Source organism: Pongo abelii, chromosome 1 (assembly GCF_028885655.2).
Source record: "Pongo abelii isolate AG06213 chromosome 1, NHGRI_mPonAbe1-v2.0_pri, whole genome shotgun sequence".
NCBI classification, from domain to species: domain Eukaryota; kingdom Metazoa; phylum Chordata; class Mammalia; order Primates; family Hominidae; genus Pongo; species Pongo abelii.
In genome coordinates this window covers 53,272,304-53,288,050 of record NC_071985.2, presented here as the reverse complement: position 1 = coordinate 53,288,050, position 15,747 = coordinate 53,272,304, and the positions used below count along the sequence as shown (strand labels likewise).

The window sequence follows — 15,747 nt, the reverse complement described above, 5'->3', positions numbered from 1 at the left end:
TGGCCTCTCAAAGTGCTGGGATTACAGGCACGAGCCACTGTGCCCGACCAAGACAGCCATTATGAAAAACAGCATGGAGTTTCCTCAGAAAACTAAAAATAGGCATGCAATACAGTAATCTCACTTCTGGGTATATATTCAAATAAATTGAAAAAGTATGTTGAAGAGATGTCTGCACTCCTATATTCATGGCAGCCTTATTCATAGTAGCTAAGATATGGAAGCAACCTAGGTGTCCATCATCAGATTAACAGATAAAGAAAATATGATATATATATACATAATGGAATACTATTTTGTCTAAAAAAAATTATGTCATTAAAATTGAATTCATAGTAGAGAGTAGAATGATGGTTACCAGAGACTGGTGGAAGGGCATAAGGGGATGTTGATCAAAAGAGTGCAACGTTTCAGTTAAGAGGAAAAAGCTTAGTGATCTATTGCAAAAAAAAATGCTAACTTCAATAAATAATAATGTATTGTATATTTCAAAATTGCTTGAAGAGTTGATTTTAAATCTTTTCACTACAAAAGTAATAAGTATGTGAGGTCCTGGATTTGTTAATTAGTCTGATCTAATCATAACACATTGTAAATATATATGTGTATATATGTATATATATGTGTATATATATATATAAATGTCGCACTGTACCCAATTAACAATTATTTGCCAATTAAAAATAAAAATATAGAATAAAAGAATAAAACATTTGTACTTTTTAAAATGATAATTTGAAGCAGTTAAAACCAGTGTTCTTTCTTGTGCTTTTATAAACTATAAAATGAGCTATTTGTACCTATAATACTTAAAAACACAAATAAAGGTAAGTTCTGTATGATTTATTATTGTTCAAAAATTGTAACTCTTAAGTTACAACTATAATTCTAAAAATAACAAAAACAGGCAAAGTCAACATTAATATTCATGATAAGGTAAAGTCTGAAAACCAAAAAAAAATTGTAAAATGCAAGGAAAGAGATGGAGAATTCAAACCACTCAAAATGTCTACAGAAACATTTGGCAATCCCCATTGGGTGAAATTTTTGAACAGAAAAGGTTAGAAAATAGTCTTCATATAAGAATTAAGGAGGATATTCCACTCCTTTTAACTACAGTGTAAGTGTAAAAACTAGGTTTTGAGTAAGGCAAAAAAATTTAAAAATAATATTTTTATTGAGCATACAAACCATCATTCAAGATATTAGCTTTAAGTTAGGAAGTCTTATTTTTATTGAGCATAAACATCATCATTCAACAGATTAGTTTTAAGTTAGGAAGGCTATAAATTTAAAGATAATATTTAAATATCTGAGTCCTTAGAAGATAAACAAAGGATGTACAAATTTTTTGTGTAAGTTTTATGACATGGAGGGTTGTCAATGTAAATTATATCATGGTTTTGAAAGATTAACAGGAGTGCATATGAATGACTCATTGCTGAGTCTAGACTTCTTTGTTGTTTTGATACACCAAAACTGCTCCATATGTTACACTTCTAAAATACTGCTTAAATCGGTTATAATCACATGAGCATATGATGAATTGCATTCAATAATGGGTCCCACAGATCAAAATCACTTTCAAAATAAAGAATGAAATTATATATAAATTTACTATTATCTGTTTGATGTATTAAAGATAAGCTGTCCTAAGTTTAGTTTTATGATTTGATGACAGTTTGAAGCCCCAAGAATTAAGTTTAAAAATATTACATAAATAAATAAGAAAATATGATAGTTATAGAAATTACAAAAAAAGAAATAGTCAAAGAAGCCAAAGAACATACTTTTTTTCAAAGAGTTAACAGTAATTTAAATACATCCATATTCAATTAATCTGACACAGTTTGATTATGACAATGAATATATTACAAATATGAATAAGTATATGGAGACTATAATTTTAGATTCCTAATATATTACTGGAAGGAATTTGGAAGGACTTTAAATACAAATGATACAAATTCTACATCTTGTGGAGAAATTTATGCACTGAAAATAGTAAACTAATTATTTGAACATTTTCTGAGCCTGTATCCAATTAGTTCAAGCTATAAATATATAATGACAGCATTCAGCACAGAATCTCTCAAGTAATTCCTCTACAGGTTATAGCAACAAGAAAGATACTTAAACTCACAAATAAGTGTTCATTTTCCCAATATAATAAATCTGGTACTCTGTTGGCTTTAATGTTTTGAAATGTTTTTTATTTGACTTGGGCTGTGAAGTCAAGGGTTCCTATTTCAGTTATGTCTGCCTTGAAATGGAAGGCTGAATAAATGTGCTGTACTCTCTTTGACTCTGAATTCAAAAATGAGTAGTGCCTTGCAAACTAGCAAAGCAGAATCAAACAGTGATGGACCTACTTATTAATGTAGAGGAAGAAACAATAAGCAAGAAAAAAATCATTGGTTTCATGTCCTTGTCTAATGTGATACTCATTTTAACATTTCAAAAAGAAAGCACACCCAAAAGTAACCTTTGTCATCCTAGATACTTTCTTTTTTGTGACTTATAAGCATTTTTATTTCTTTCATTTATCGAGAAGTGAAAAAAATTCTGCAATCTCTCTCTCTCTCTTTCTCTCTCTTTCTGTAGATGTGTGTGTGTGTGTGCATACGTTTGTGAAAAGACAATTGTTGGACTTCCTAAGAATAATACATAGTTAACTACTGTATTATAAATTATTTATTTTCATAAAATAATTAACTTTATAAAATTACCACATTCTAATAATTTAATTTTATTAACTTAGTTACATAAATTCATTACTTTTCTGCATTTAATATTTTGATTTTAATGGTTTTATCAATTTGCTATACATTTTCCTTTTCACAATAGACACATACACAGCAGCTGTGTGGCACTCTTCCATGGGGAGCTAATTACATTGAATTTGAAGTGAATGTCCTCCCTGGCTATGCACTGCATTGTCTTAGTGGCATAATGTGAAGACTTTGGGCTCATTACAATCACAATGAGCTCATTACAATCACAATGGGCTCATACAATCACAATCCTATAAATATTATTAATAGAAAAATGTATACATTAACATTGTTATCCATATAAATTGTATTTATAACTTTTCTAGAATAGATTGGACAATGTTTTTCCTCATTTAAAGAAATAGAAACTAATTAGTCTTCTTTCACATTATTTTTGGATGAATATAGAGACAAGGTAAATATTTTCTTAAAAACAGGATAAGAATCTTTCTTAATGAATCAAACTCAGTGTTGGCAGGTAGCACCAAACTCCCACTCAGCTGTTCCAGAACCTAGATTATGAATAAAATGTAGCTTAAGTTGTCTGGGCAAAAAAAATTAGTAAGACAATGTGCTTTTGTTTGTTTTCATATATCTGTGTCACTCATCATATTATAAATTCTATGTGGTTTATTCAATGTTGTAATGCCTAGCATTCAGCAAGGCATTTGGCTCGTAGTATGTGCTCAGTAAATATTTATTCACTTGAGTTTAAATTGAGAATGTGTAAATTTTGCCTTCTTACTATTCTATAGTGAAAATATATTGAAAAAATGACATTTTTACCATATTTCTCCCAGAAGATATCTCCAATCACTGGTAGAAATTCTTCTCGTTTTGTTCTACCACTGACTACAAAAGTAATGTATAACTTATAGACATGACTGTTTGCATTCTGACACCAATTCTGTTGCATCAAGTGTGCATCCTACAATTAAGTTCAATTGTGACACTATCCGGAGTTGGCAAAGACTCCACAAGTTAAGGGGCTCGGTCCCAGAAGACTGCACCCAATTTAAACACCAGCCATAAGTCCTAGGTACCCTCAAGCCACCTGTATTCCTGCCCAGACAGCTTCAAATTTAGGGCTTCCCATAAACCCTCAGATTCAATAATTCACTAAAATAACTCACAGAACAACAAAAACACTATGCATATGATTACAATGTTATTATGAAGAATATAAATGAACAGTAGATGAAAAAGCACATGGAGGAAAGCCTTAAAGGGTATCCCAATCACAGTCACATCCGTGACTGTGATGTTGGGGTGCCCCATTCTCTCAGGACGTCAACATGTTCGCCAACCGGGAAGCAATCCAAGCCTTATTTTTCAGTTTTTATTGAGGCTTCATTATGCAGGTAAGATTAATTAAATCATTAGCCATGTGATGAAACCCAGCCCCCAGCCCTTCTGCCCTCCTTGGAGTTGAGGGTAAAGGCTAAAAGTGTCAACCTTTTAATCAGAGCTTCCTTTTTCTGGTGCCCACCCCAGCTTATAGAGGCGCCCCTCCATAAGTCCCTTTGTTACCATAGCATCTAGTATGGTTGGAAAGTATGAATAACAAAAGACACTCCTATCACACAGAAAATTACAAGGAGTTTTGAAGTTCTGAGCCAGAAACCAGGGACAAAGACCAAGTATTTATTTTTATTATACCACCTAGTTATCTCAGATTTTCATTATTTTGCTTCTTACGTAGGATGTAATTATCACATGATTGTATATTGTGATTATGACTATCATTTGGGAATGGCGATCATTCAAAGGCAATTTTAAAGAAAACAGTCTTGAAGCAAATTGTGCACAGATACACACATTAATAAAAGGCTTTGTGAAATACATCAAAGCAAGAGAAAAGAAATAAGCCTTTGGAGGAAAATGAGACGAAAGTTTCCCTTCTTTTTCTATTGTTGTTTTCTTTTCCATTTCTTTTCCTCCTTGCCTTCTCCATCTCTATTTAGCTCTTCTACTGTTGCCTGTTACACCTGTTACACCTACTTTTTTGGGAGAAGGTGTCAATGACATTCAAACATGAAAAGTATCACTGAGAAAACTGTAGTGGTGATGTAAATATCCAAGACCAGGATAACGTAAAAAAAATCAGCAAAAAAAAAGTGGGCAAACAATAAAAGAAAGGTCAGATGAAAAGGAAAATGGGCACAAATGCTGTTACCAAGATGGCAGAATAGAAGGTAACCTGCTCATTTCTCCCCAAAACAACAAAATGCTCAACATTACTAATCATAACAGAAATATAAATCAAGGCCACAATGAGACATCATCTCACCCCAGTTAGAATGCCTATTATCAAAATATCAAAAAGACAAAAAGTAACAAATGCTAGCAAGGATGCAGAGAAACGGGAACGCTTATAACTGTTGGTTATAAGAATGCAGAGTAGTATAGCAATTATGGACAACAATATGAAGATTCTTCAAAAAACTAATAGAACTGTCACATGATCCAGTAATCCCACTGCTAGGTATACATCCAAAAGAAAGAAAATTAGTATTTCAAAGAGGTATCTGCACTTCCATGTTTATAACAGCATCATTTAGAACAGCCAAGATATGGAATTAACCTAAGTGTTCATCAATAGATGACTGGCTAAAGAAAATGTGATATGTATACACAACGGAATATTATGGATCTGTAAAAATAATGAAATCGTGTTATTTGCAGCAACATGGATGGTTTCTCTTAACATAATAGTCATTATGTTAAGAAAAATAAGCCAGGCACAGAAAGACAAATATAGTCTGAAAAACCTTTAGTCTTTGTAAGCTTTAATAAGCATAAAAATCTTCAAACTTTCTCAAACTTGCATAAGCATGTAGCAGGCTACAAAAATTACACAGCCTGCAAGGAGTGTATATTTCTGAAGTTACATAGGTAATGATGGCTTGAGAAGAAGCTTGAGTGGAAAGACAGGGGCTACAGAAGACAGTGGAAAAGGGAACTCCTCAAGAAAGCAAGGAATAGTCAATTAACTTCACAATATTTTTCATATTGTTGTTATGAACTAGTTATCCTTCCATGTTTTTAGCTCTTTTCATTTCTCATTGAAAGACAGTGTTGTGGTGATGGGATTCAGGACATGCTACTCCAAAATATGTCAGCTTGACTTGTGAGAAAATAGCAGCAGCAGAATAGACTCTAAGCTTCTCTCACCCATTCTTCCCTGAAGCAGGCCATAAAACTTAGCTGACCTTCCACTGAAATTAGGTCATAAGATCCTCATTCCAGAGGGCTCCCCCTCTACTCAGAGGAGGGCAATGTCCTCATATCTGAAGACAAAGAGATGCCAAGAAGATCTGAAAAATAGGCCTTGCTAAGTCACCTCCCTAATTTATTACCATGATACCCCCTTTGTCCAATCATAGTTCTGTACAGCTGTCCATGCCTAGGCATACAAATACACAGATTCCCTGTTTCTTTGAGTCTTTATTTCTGAAGACATTTGTCACATAAGATTTATGTTCAATACATTTGTTATATTTTTCTCTTGTTAATCTGTCTTTTGTTACAGGGACCTCTGCCATGAACCTTGCAATGGGTGAGAAATTTTTTCTCCCTATTGGATCTCAAAAACTAATACCCCCAAATATAGTGCCTTGACATGCTGAACAGAATAAGAAACCTCTCAAGATCTCTCTGACTCCCCACCGTCCTACAACCTCCTCTCAGTCCTTTCTGTCCCAAAGCACAGGATGAAGTTGTTCTCTGAAGTTCCCTTATTGGCCTAAAGTCTGGACCTGCCAAAGAAGAAAACAATTACTCTGGTCTCTTTGAGTTTTCATTAACTGAGCTCACATCACAGGAAGCAAGACTGAAGTCTGTCAACACACCTGAACAGACTTTTGTCACAAACCATTGTCTGCTCTGTGGGCCCAACAGATTTTGTCCCAGGCCATATTATATGTTCCTCAAGTCTATTGAATTTCCCTGAAGATCATTTACTATGTGTCCCCCCAAAATCATTCATAACTCCCATCTCCCTTTCCTCTAGAAAGAAAGTATATAACCATGTGTACCCCATTGCATGGTGGGGCAATCACTTGGTGATTCTCTCGCACGCACGCTAATAAATTTGCATGCCATTTCTGCTATTAATCTGCCTTTTGTGAGTTTCAGCAAACCTTTGGAGGGCAAAGGGAAAATTTTATCCTTACCCCTATATCCCCTACAGTAGATATTCTTCACTAAGTAGCTACTTTCAGAAAATCCTTACAGAGTATTATTTCTGATACCAATGGAAACCATATATTAATATTTATTAGAATGCAAGATCTACAAGGAAAACATCAAAGCTTAATCATCACAAAAGTAAAGTAATTGGGAATAATACAGTTTAACATTCCACACCTATCCCTATAAATCCTACTTGTTAAACATGAATGAAGACCACTTAGTAGCAAAAAAAAAAAAAGTGTGTAAGCAGCCAAGCTGGTGTTTATTTCTGATTTATTTATTTATTTATTTAGAGACATAGTCTCTCTCTGTCGCCCAGGCTGGAGTGCAATGGCACAATCTTGGCTCACTACACCTTCCACCTCCTGGATTCAAGCGATTCTCATGCCTTAGCCTCCTGAGTAGCTGAGACTCCAGGTGCACACCACCACGCCTGGCTAATTTTTGTATTATTAGTAGAGACGGGGTTTCACCATGTTGGCCACGCTGGTCTTGAACTCCTGACCTCAAGTGATCCACCTGCCTCAACCTCCCAAAGTGCTGGGATTACAGGTGTGAGACACCACGCCCAGCTGTGATTTAAAATCTTAATTGTGTTTCTAAAGGTGAAGGTCTCACCTGTGAAGGTGCAAGGAAATCTACTTATAGATAGATGGAAACAATATTCATAATTGTTTGGAAGAATAAAAATCCATGTATCCCTCAGCCAACAGTAGCTATAGAAAATGCTACTGATTATTTAAATATTGGAAATAGAGATCAGTTTTCTAATCCTAAAAATCTTCTTGCACCCAGAATACAAATATGGAAAGATAATTAAATACTGTGTTAGCTGTCATACCAGTAAATATTACTGATTAAAAAAAAAACCTTGATTGGAAGATTTACCATATCATTCATAGAACACTATTTGATAGGGCTGCCATAACAAAGTAATATCGACTGGGTGTTTTAAACAATATAGACTTATTGTCTTACAGTCATGGAGGCAAGAAGTCTGAAATAAAGATGTTGTCAAGATTGGTTCCTTCTGAGGACTGTAAATGAAAGATCTGTTCCAGGCCTTTCTCCTTGGCTTATGGAAGACTATCTTCTGTTTCCCTTCACATTGCCTTCCTTTAATGTGTGTCTGTCTCTATATCTAAATTCACCCTTTTAATAAAAACGTCAGTGAGCCATAAATTAGAACTCACCCTATGGTCTCCTTTGAAGTTGACTGCCTCTCTCTAAAGACCACATCTGTAAGAGTTAGGATCCCAGCACAATTTTTTTTTTTTTTTTTTTTTGGATGGGGCATGAGATTCAACCCACGAGACTATAAAAGACTAAAAAGTTTCTACATTTTTAAATTTTTAAGTTTTTGAAATTAACTTTAACATAATATGGTAACAAGTGGATAAAAGAATTTTCCACAGCTTTATAACATTCAAACTATTTATTTTAATCCCACTTCCTCCAGCCTTCTTATCGCTGAATAATTTGGAAATATGTTGATGTATTGAGTTTCTTTTTTCTTCGTGGGAAAAATCTAAAAGACATAAGGACAAATACAAATCTTAAAAAACAAAACAAAACAAAAAAAACCCTGATGACAAAAGTCCCTTCCCTTTTCCTTGGAGCATTTTCTTTAGAAAACTTGTAATTGTAAATCCTTTCTCTGTCAAAAACTTGTAACTGGAAATCCTTTCTCTGTCCCTGAGATGGATGCAAATCTCTGAAAAGCTGAATAAACCTCTAGCCAGTTTTGCATTTCAGGAATGTTTTTCTTGTGGGCCTTGGGGGTATCTTTTTGAAATGTGAACATCAAGGAGGAAGGCAACTTGTGTCTCTCTCTTTGGGAATTTAGCCTAGATACCTGGTATTAAATTGTGCCTTCTTGCTTGCTGCAAAAATATTAAGTTTTATTTTTCCTTTGGATAAAGAGATGTATGTAATTGACTGGCATATATACCTCATATTTTTCTTCTTTTTCCCTAATGCAATAAGCAAACAACCATGTCAACACAAATGCTCACAAATACTGAAAATACCTTCCACAATTATGACCGTGCTACATCAACTGACTCGTCAACAACTAGAATGCACAGAATGAAATATTTATTAGTGACAATATCAACAAATATAAAATGTATCATTATACTTTTAATGCCATTTATTTGAGTACTAATTATATGTCAAATGCAGGGCTGTTTTGCATAGATTATGTGCTGTAATCTTTATAATGACCCTACTATTTAAAATAGCTCCTACCACTATTTTCCACATAAGAATCCCAAGGCTATTAAATAATTTATCCAGTTTCCATCTCTCAAAAGCAGTGGTGAATTGGACCAATCTGACTACAGAGCCTGGCTTCTTCATCACGAGTGATTCTACCTCACTTGCCATGAAGGAGGCTGTACTATATTATGCCAGCACGGATTCCTGCTGGATTTCTGATTATTTGGTTTGCTTTCAAGTCTGAGTCAATTTAGCCCTGCTTGCCATCTTTTTTTATGTTGCTAAAGCAACGTGGCATAGTGGAAATTTTCTGTCCTGAATATTAATAGCCTTACATTTCCCTTACTGAATTGAACTGGTAGCTGTATAATCTCGGGAGAGGTATCTATCTAGTCTCAAACTCAGTTGCCACATCCGGAAGCAGGGCACAACAACAATTTCCCTATGGCCATAAAAAAGCAGGGTAAGGCTCTATAAACATTATGTGTGTGACTAGCTTTGGAGAAATCAATAGATGAGGGTATAGACACAACCTTACTCAACAATATGTTTCCCAGGAATTAGGACAGCATCTGGTCTGTCATAATTGGTAATTAAAAGAAATAATTAACCAAAAAATATAAGGCATCATTTTCTCTACCTCTTATATTGTTATAAGAAATGAAAACAGCCTAGATTTAACTATTTATTTATTTTTAGAAACGGGATCTCACTATGCCACCCAGGCTAGAGTGCACTGCCATGATCATAGCTCACTGCAGCGTCGAAATTTTGGGCTCAAGGGATCCTCCTGTCTCAGCTTCCCAGGTCACTCTGATTATAGGCACGAGCCACCACACCCAGGTTAACACATTTTACAATGTATAAGACTGGGTCTTTTTTTTCCTTTCACATCTAATTCTCTCAGTACACTACTATTTAGTAGTAAGTAAAAGCTGAGTGCAAAAACTGTCTACACCCACACTCAGCCTGTATACTAAAAATGGAAACCAAATCTTTCTGACCATATAACATTACTTTGCAATTCTGTTGTCTCTATTAGCATTATCCAGATCTCTTCCCAATCCCAGTCAAGTCCCTGTTTTGAAATATCATCATTAAATTAAATTCCATTTCTCAGTATATTTTGACCGTGTTTTCCTCCCTCTGAGACCTTGCCAAACTTCTACAGGGGAGGTAGTCTCCCCTACCTAGGTAAGCAATAAACTTAGCTTTACGTCAGGTTGTGTTGGTGACATCTGGGAAGCCAGCATTTTCATGACATAGCAAATAAGTGGGTATACACATTTCTGTTGCATTTAATTCTTTCACAAATCATGTGTTTAATACTTAATAACAATAGAACAAAATATCTCCATCATATTTACCTGTGATATAAATTGTTCAAATCTGTCAATTCACATTTTTAAAAAAATTACCAACTAGAATTTCATCTCCCAAATAAAAATTCAAAACAGCATTTTAGTTACTATCTCATGGCATTTTTAAAATATATTTACAGAGTTAATTTTTGAATAAAGATGGTTAAATCTAATTTACTTGATAAGGTGGGGTCTTACCTTTTCCAGTTTTGAAAGAGCAAGAGAGTAACAGTCTTTGGCTCTGAATTGCATGAATCTCATGTTGGCGGGGTGAGTTAGCTCTGTGATAATACTGAGACTGGAAAACAACCTACATTTCAAAAGAACATTTGCATTACACTAACAATCCAATATGTTTTTTTTTATAACAACATATTTATGAGTGAGTGATTTCTAGCCTTGGGCATAAAACTATATCCAATTACAACAGCAGGCAGTGCCACATAAAATCTTCTATACAATGCAGGAAAAATGAAACACTATTTCCCAAAGAATATTTTAACAGACACTTTAGCACAATAAGAAAAATAAATTCAGTAATTTGGCTTTTTTTAGACATTTTCTCTTTACAATTATGGAACAACATAGAAAAAACTCATAAAGCTGATTTAAGAAGTTACAAGGTTACTTTGTGGATGGTATTGAAACAGAAATGTATAAAGATAAATAAGCTGATTGGCAAAAATTTCACATAATGAGCTTCTTGTCTATTATGTGAGCTCTTTCATGTCCTATGGGTCCTTATTCTCATAGTGGGCAATTTTTAAATGTCAAATCTTGCTACAACAAACTTCTGAGATGAGGAAATAATTTATGTAAAATTTCATTGTAATGAATTGGGGCCAAGGCTAAAGCATTGATAGTGGTCCCCAAAAGTATCCTGAAAATTTTTTTCACAGGTCCCATGGCTTCATATTAGCTTTCTTCCCATTTGACACTCTCTCAAATATATACCAAAACGAGCACACATACGTACACGCTCACACAAGATTTCTTTCCCCCAGAGAAAAGGGGCAGGAGGATACCATAATAAATGCTTTTTATTTTTGCTGTTGTTCATGATCTGATCCTTACCTGATATCCATGCATCCCTGGTAGCTTTCCTTGTTAAATATTTTGGTATTCTCTGTGGCAGCCACTTCTGCGATAATCACCTTTGTTTTTCATTTGATATGTCTTTAAACTAAGCTATGACCACTTAAAATTCCCATCACTAGGTTGAACTCATCCCTTGAACTCAGGGACTAAAACTGACTGCAAATATGCAGAATATAAACAGCCTGTTTGTGTGGCTCAGGAACAAATCAGCTCCTTCTGCTCTCAATTTATGAATTTATGCTCATTCAGTCATGAGGGTGCTGTTACTTCCATGTGCCCAAGTGCCTGATGTGGTACCTGCTTCTTTTAAGATGGGAGCCCTGTCCCTGAACTCCAGCATTACAGATGAGTTTTTACCTTTCCTCAGGTCCAACTCCGGAAGGTTGATGGATGATTTGCCAGGAATGCTCCCTCCTGCTGGGGAGAGTGCGCCCACCCTACTGCTCTGCAGCAAGCAGGGCCTTTCTTAGCCTTCAGACCAGGCTTCTCTGATTATCTGCCTCTCAGGTGTGTTTACACTGGGCTTTAGTCACCATTCCGGTTAAGACACTAACACATTCTTAAGAAGGGCATTCTTAAGAGGAGTTTTTTTTGTTTTGTTTTGTTTTTAGAGTTATCTGTAAAACTCAACACGCCTTCTTGGCCATTAGCCCAAATGGACTAACATTGGGCCTTACCTAATCAAGGCCTTTGAGAGCTAGGATATCATTGGGTATTTTGTGAAATCTTTTAGTAAAATTCACAAATTATAAGGATATATGTATTTTTCTAGGGGTAATAAATTGTGGCTGACTAAACAATCCTACTCCTTAATCTTCATTTTGATAATAAATACTATTGTAGTTATTGATTTGGGTAAATTGTAGTAATTGTTATTAAAATAATATCAGCAAAACAACCACCACAATATAATTTCTTTTGCTGACTTTTAATGTTAAAAATACAGTAATTTTATTTGTGCAACTGATAACTTTTTCAATAGTTCTGTGACCTTAAATTCATTACAGAAACTCTAAATATCAGATTTTGCAAAGAAAGGATGTAGCAAAGCATGAAGCTAGTGGCTACATACAAAAGGTACTGTTTCTTAGTTAAAACAGTTATTACTATTTTCTTAGTTTTTAAAATTTTTCTCATGTTGTTATTTCTGCCTGAAATGCCATTTCTTTTCTGTTTACTTTTCTCCTGAATCTCTATATTATGAAATCACGACCAGTATTTAAAGTGGTTCTCAAATCCATTCAAGATGAAACTTAAAACATTTTTAAAGTCAGAATCATCCTCTCCAGTTTGGCTCTCCAGTATGTGATTTATTGATTACACTACCTGTTGGCCCCTCTAGCTACCTGGTTGGTTTTATTCATGCGTTAGCTCTCCTACTAAATCATAACATCTAGAAAGCAAAGTTTCCCTCTCAGTGACTATGACCTTATATTCCTTTAATTAACAAATCTTTGTTAAAGTAAACAATTTCTCAATTCATGTTTGTGCAGTTGAGATTAAATCTTGATGAAGAGGGCACTGAATTTAATTAGAATAGTTTACGGAGAAACATTGTATTATCCATATTTCACATGATTTTCTTTTAGCAGCTCTATTCTCACTCAAAAGTAACCCATGATAGTGCATTCAATAAATAAAAGTTATTTTCTTAAAAACTCTTTAAAAATTAGAAAAGTGGCCTGATGGAAAAAAAATGTCAATTGACTTTTGGCTGGCAAACTCCATCTGGTAGGCCTGGGAAATGCCACCAACTGCCAAATTTCATACCATCTGGAAGTTTCAAAGTATTTATTTAAGCAATATTTTAAAATAACAATGTCACTAAAGATATTCACCATATATGGTTGTCACAGACAAAATTCCATCATCTGGGGAAATAGAAACTAAAATGAAAAATAGGACAAAAATGAATCAATGAGCACAAAGCCCTATAAACTCATGCAGACAACAAATCCCACATTCATGCACTGAACTTTAAAAAGAAAAATTAACAGATCTAAGGTTCTCCTCTTTGTCTTTTCCTTTTTTTCTCTCTGATGGGTAACGCACATCCATAAACCAATTATTATAAAGCACTGCTCTAAGAGTTGTCTATGTGTTAACTCATGTAATCTTCACATCAGATGGGAACCCTCTTGTGTTTCCATCTGTATCCTCTCCTTCCCTAGGAAGAGCTGAGGGTGTCTGTCTCAACCCTGACTCTATCTTTTCAGTGTCTTTAGATGTGTACTGGTCTGTGCCAAGCTGTGAGGAGAGAGTCCTCTGGGACAAGTCTTGTGGTCATCCAGTATGTCTCCTGACCATGGTTCTCAAGGGTGGATTTTAAAAGCCCACTTTTGCCTACACCAAAGTCACATCCTCCTGCCTAATATTTTTTCTCTCTATCTGCCTGACTTCTTTGGATCTCAATAGTTTCTAACTTGTGTTAGAAATTGAGAGGGTCACATTACCTCTTCAAACTGCAAAAAACTACTCCATGATTTACCTCCAATTATTAGTTTATAGGTGAGGAAACTGAGGCCCAAAGAGACAAAATAGTATGTTCAAGGTAACATTCCAGTAGATGGCAGGGCCTGGGTCACACCACAGCATTAGGTTCTGAAGCTTCCCCCACCATTATAATAAAGAGGAAGATAGACCAGTGTAAGGAGACACAGATGATCCAAATAAAATAAATTATTAACAATATCTAGCAATGGATTCATGTTTCATATATTAAAAATCAACTCTTTTAAAAATAACGTTTTATAAATTACTTCAATTTACCCTTAATGAATAATTATCAACTTTTTACTATTAGAAAGTTCTGGTCTCCAGGAGATAGATAAACACATAAAGTAAGATTCTTGACTTTAAACACCATAATATAATAGATGAAACAATAAAAATTCACCAATTATAAGGATATATGTATTTTTCTAGGGGTGATAAATCTTGGCTGACTAAACACTCCTAGATTAAGTAGCATTAAGACACTAGTGAATGGATAAATTATGAAGAACATTTAGGACAGTGTTGAGATATCAGGCTAGAGATAGAATTTATGAGGAAAATGTAGCTACAAACTAATGAAAATCGAGTTTAACTTTTGGAACATTTTTATTTCCCTTAAAAATATGTATTTTATCTTTGATATAAATCAGTATTCTCACTTTGAATCAAGTCGTGGTTACCTGGATTCTTTGGTTTATTATCCTTTTATAACACATTTTATCAAATAGAAATATACACATATATGTAGCTAGAAGTATTTGGGGTCTTAATAAGGGTGAGTGAAAATATGGTTGAGTGACCCAGTCCTTGTATTTGAGTGACTTCTGGAGTTGAAATTAAATAGGACAACATAATTTACGTGATGTGCCTCCCATTTCTGATCTACATAAATGAACCTATAACATTTATGTTATTTTGGGCTGAGAAACTGAAAGTATTAGCTAAGCCTGCCACCTAGTGAAAAATCTAGAACTAATACTTATATAATGAAACGCTGTATGTTAACACCCTTTATATCCATAAACTATTACTTGTATTCAGTTATAATATTTTATATTTACAAATTTGGTTGTCTAATAGATTTATTTAGGCTCCTTTGAAACACTAATACTGTAAATCTATTTCTGGGTCTTAATATGAGCTAAATACTTTTTGCATGTAGAACATTTTAGAATTAAAATGAAATAATAAGTCTCTTTTCCCTGGGCACTAGAAACATAATAGAGCAATACTGTAATTAAAAAAAAAGATATAGTTTGTTCTATTTAAAACTTTTCTACAATTACTTCGTGTTCTGACTCAGTGATGTAAATATAATTGTGGAGATGTGTAAAATATCTATGGAAGAGTCCTCTGCCTGCATTAATTTATTCAATAAATATTTTTACTAACCAATATAAAGATGAAAAACACACCATATATTCTATTTCACAGGCTACTGGGGGAACTCTGAAACTAGCTGTATTTGTATCATAAAGCAAAACACACAAATATAAGAATATTGGAAAATATTTATGATACGTTATTCAAAATATTACCTACTGAGCTATATGTTACACTATAAATTCTGATTTGCAATGGTAGCTGGAAATAATGTTTTTAAG

At 34.2% G+C, this 15,747-nt stretch overlaps 1 protein-coding gene across 12 annotated transcripts in view; it reads right to left on the bottom strand.

Annotated features, from left to right (window-relative positions):
- KCNT2 (potassium sodium-activated channel subfamily T member 2) overlaps positions 1-15,747 on the bottom strand; it is a 393,821-nt gene that overhangs the window by 78,264 nt on the left and 299,810 nt on the right. For all 12 annotated transcript variants that reach the window (XR_008510934.2, XM_054523897.2, XM_054523917.2 and 9 more), the window contains one exon: positions 10,748-10,859. Coding sequence is in view for 11 of the 12 variants with exons in the window: in XM_054523897.2 (XP_054379872.1) it covers positions 10,748-10,859 (112 nt within the window). In the remaining variant the exon portion in view is untranslated. The remainder of the gene's footprint in view (positions 1-10,747; positions 10,860-15,747) is intronic.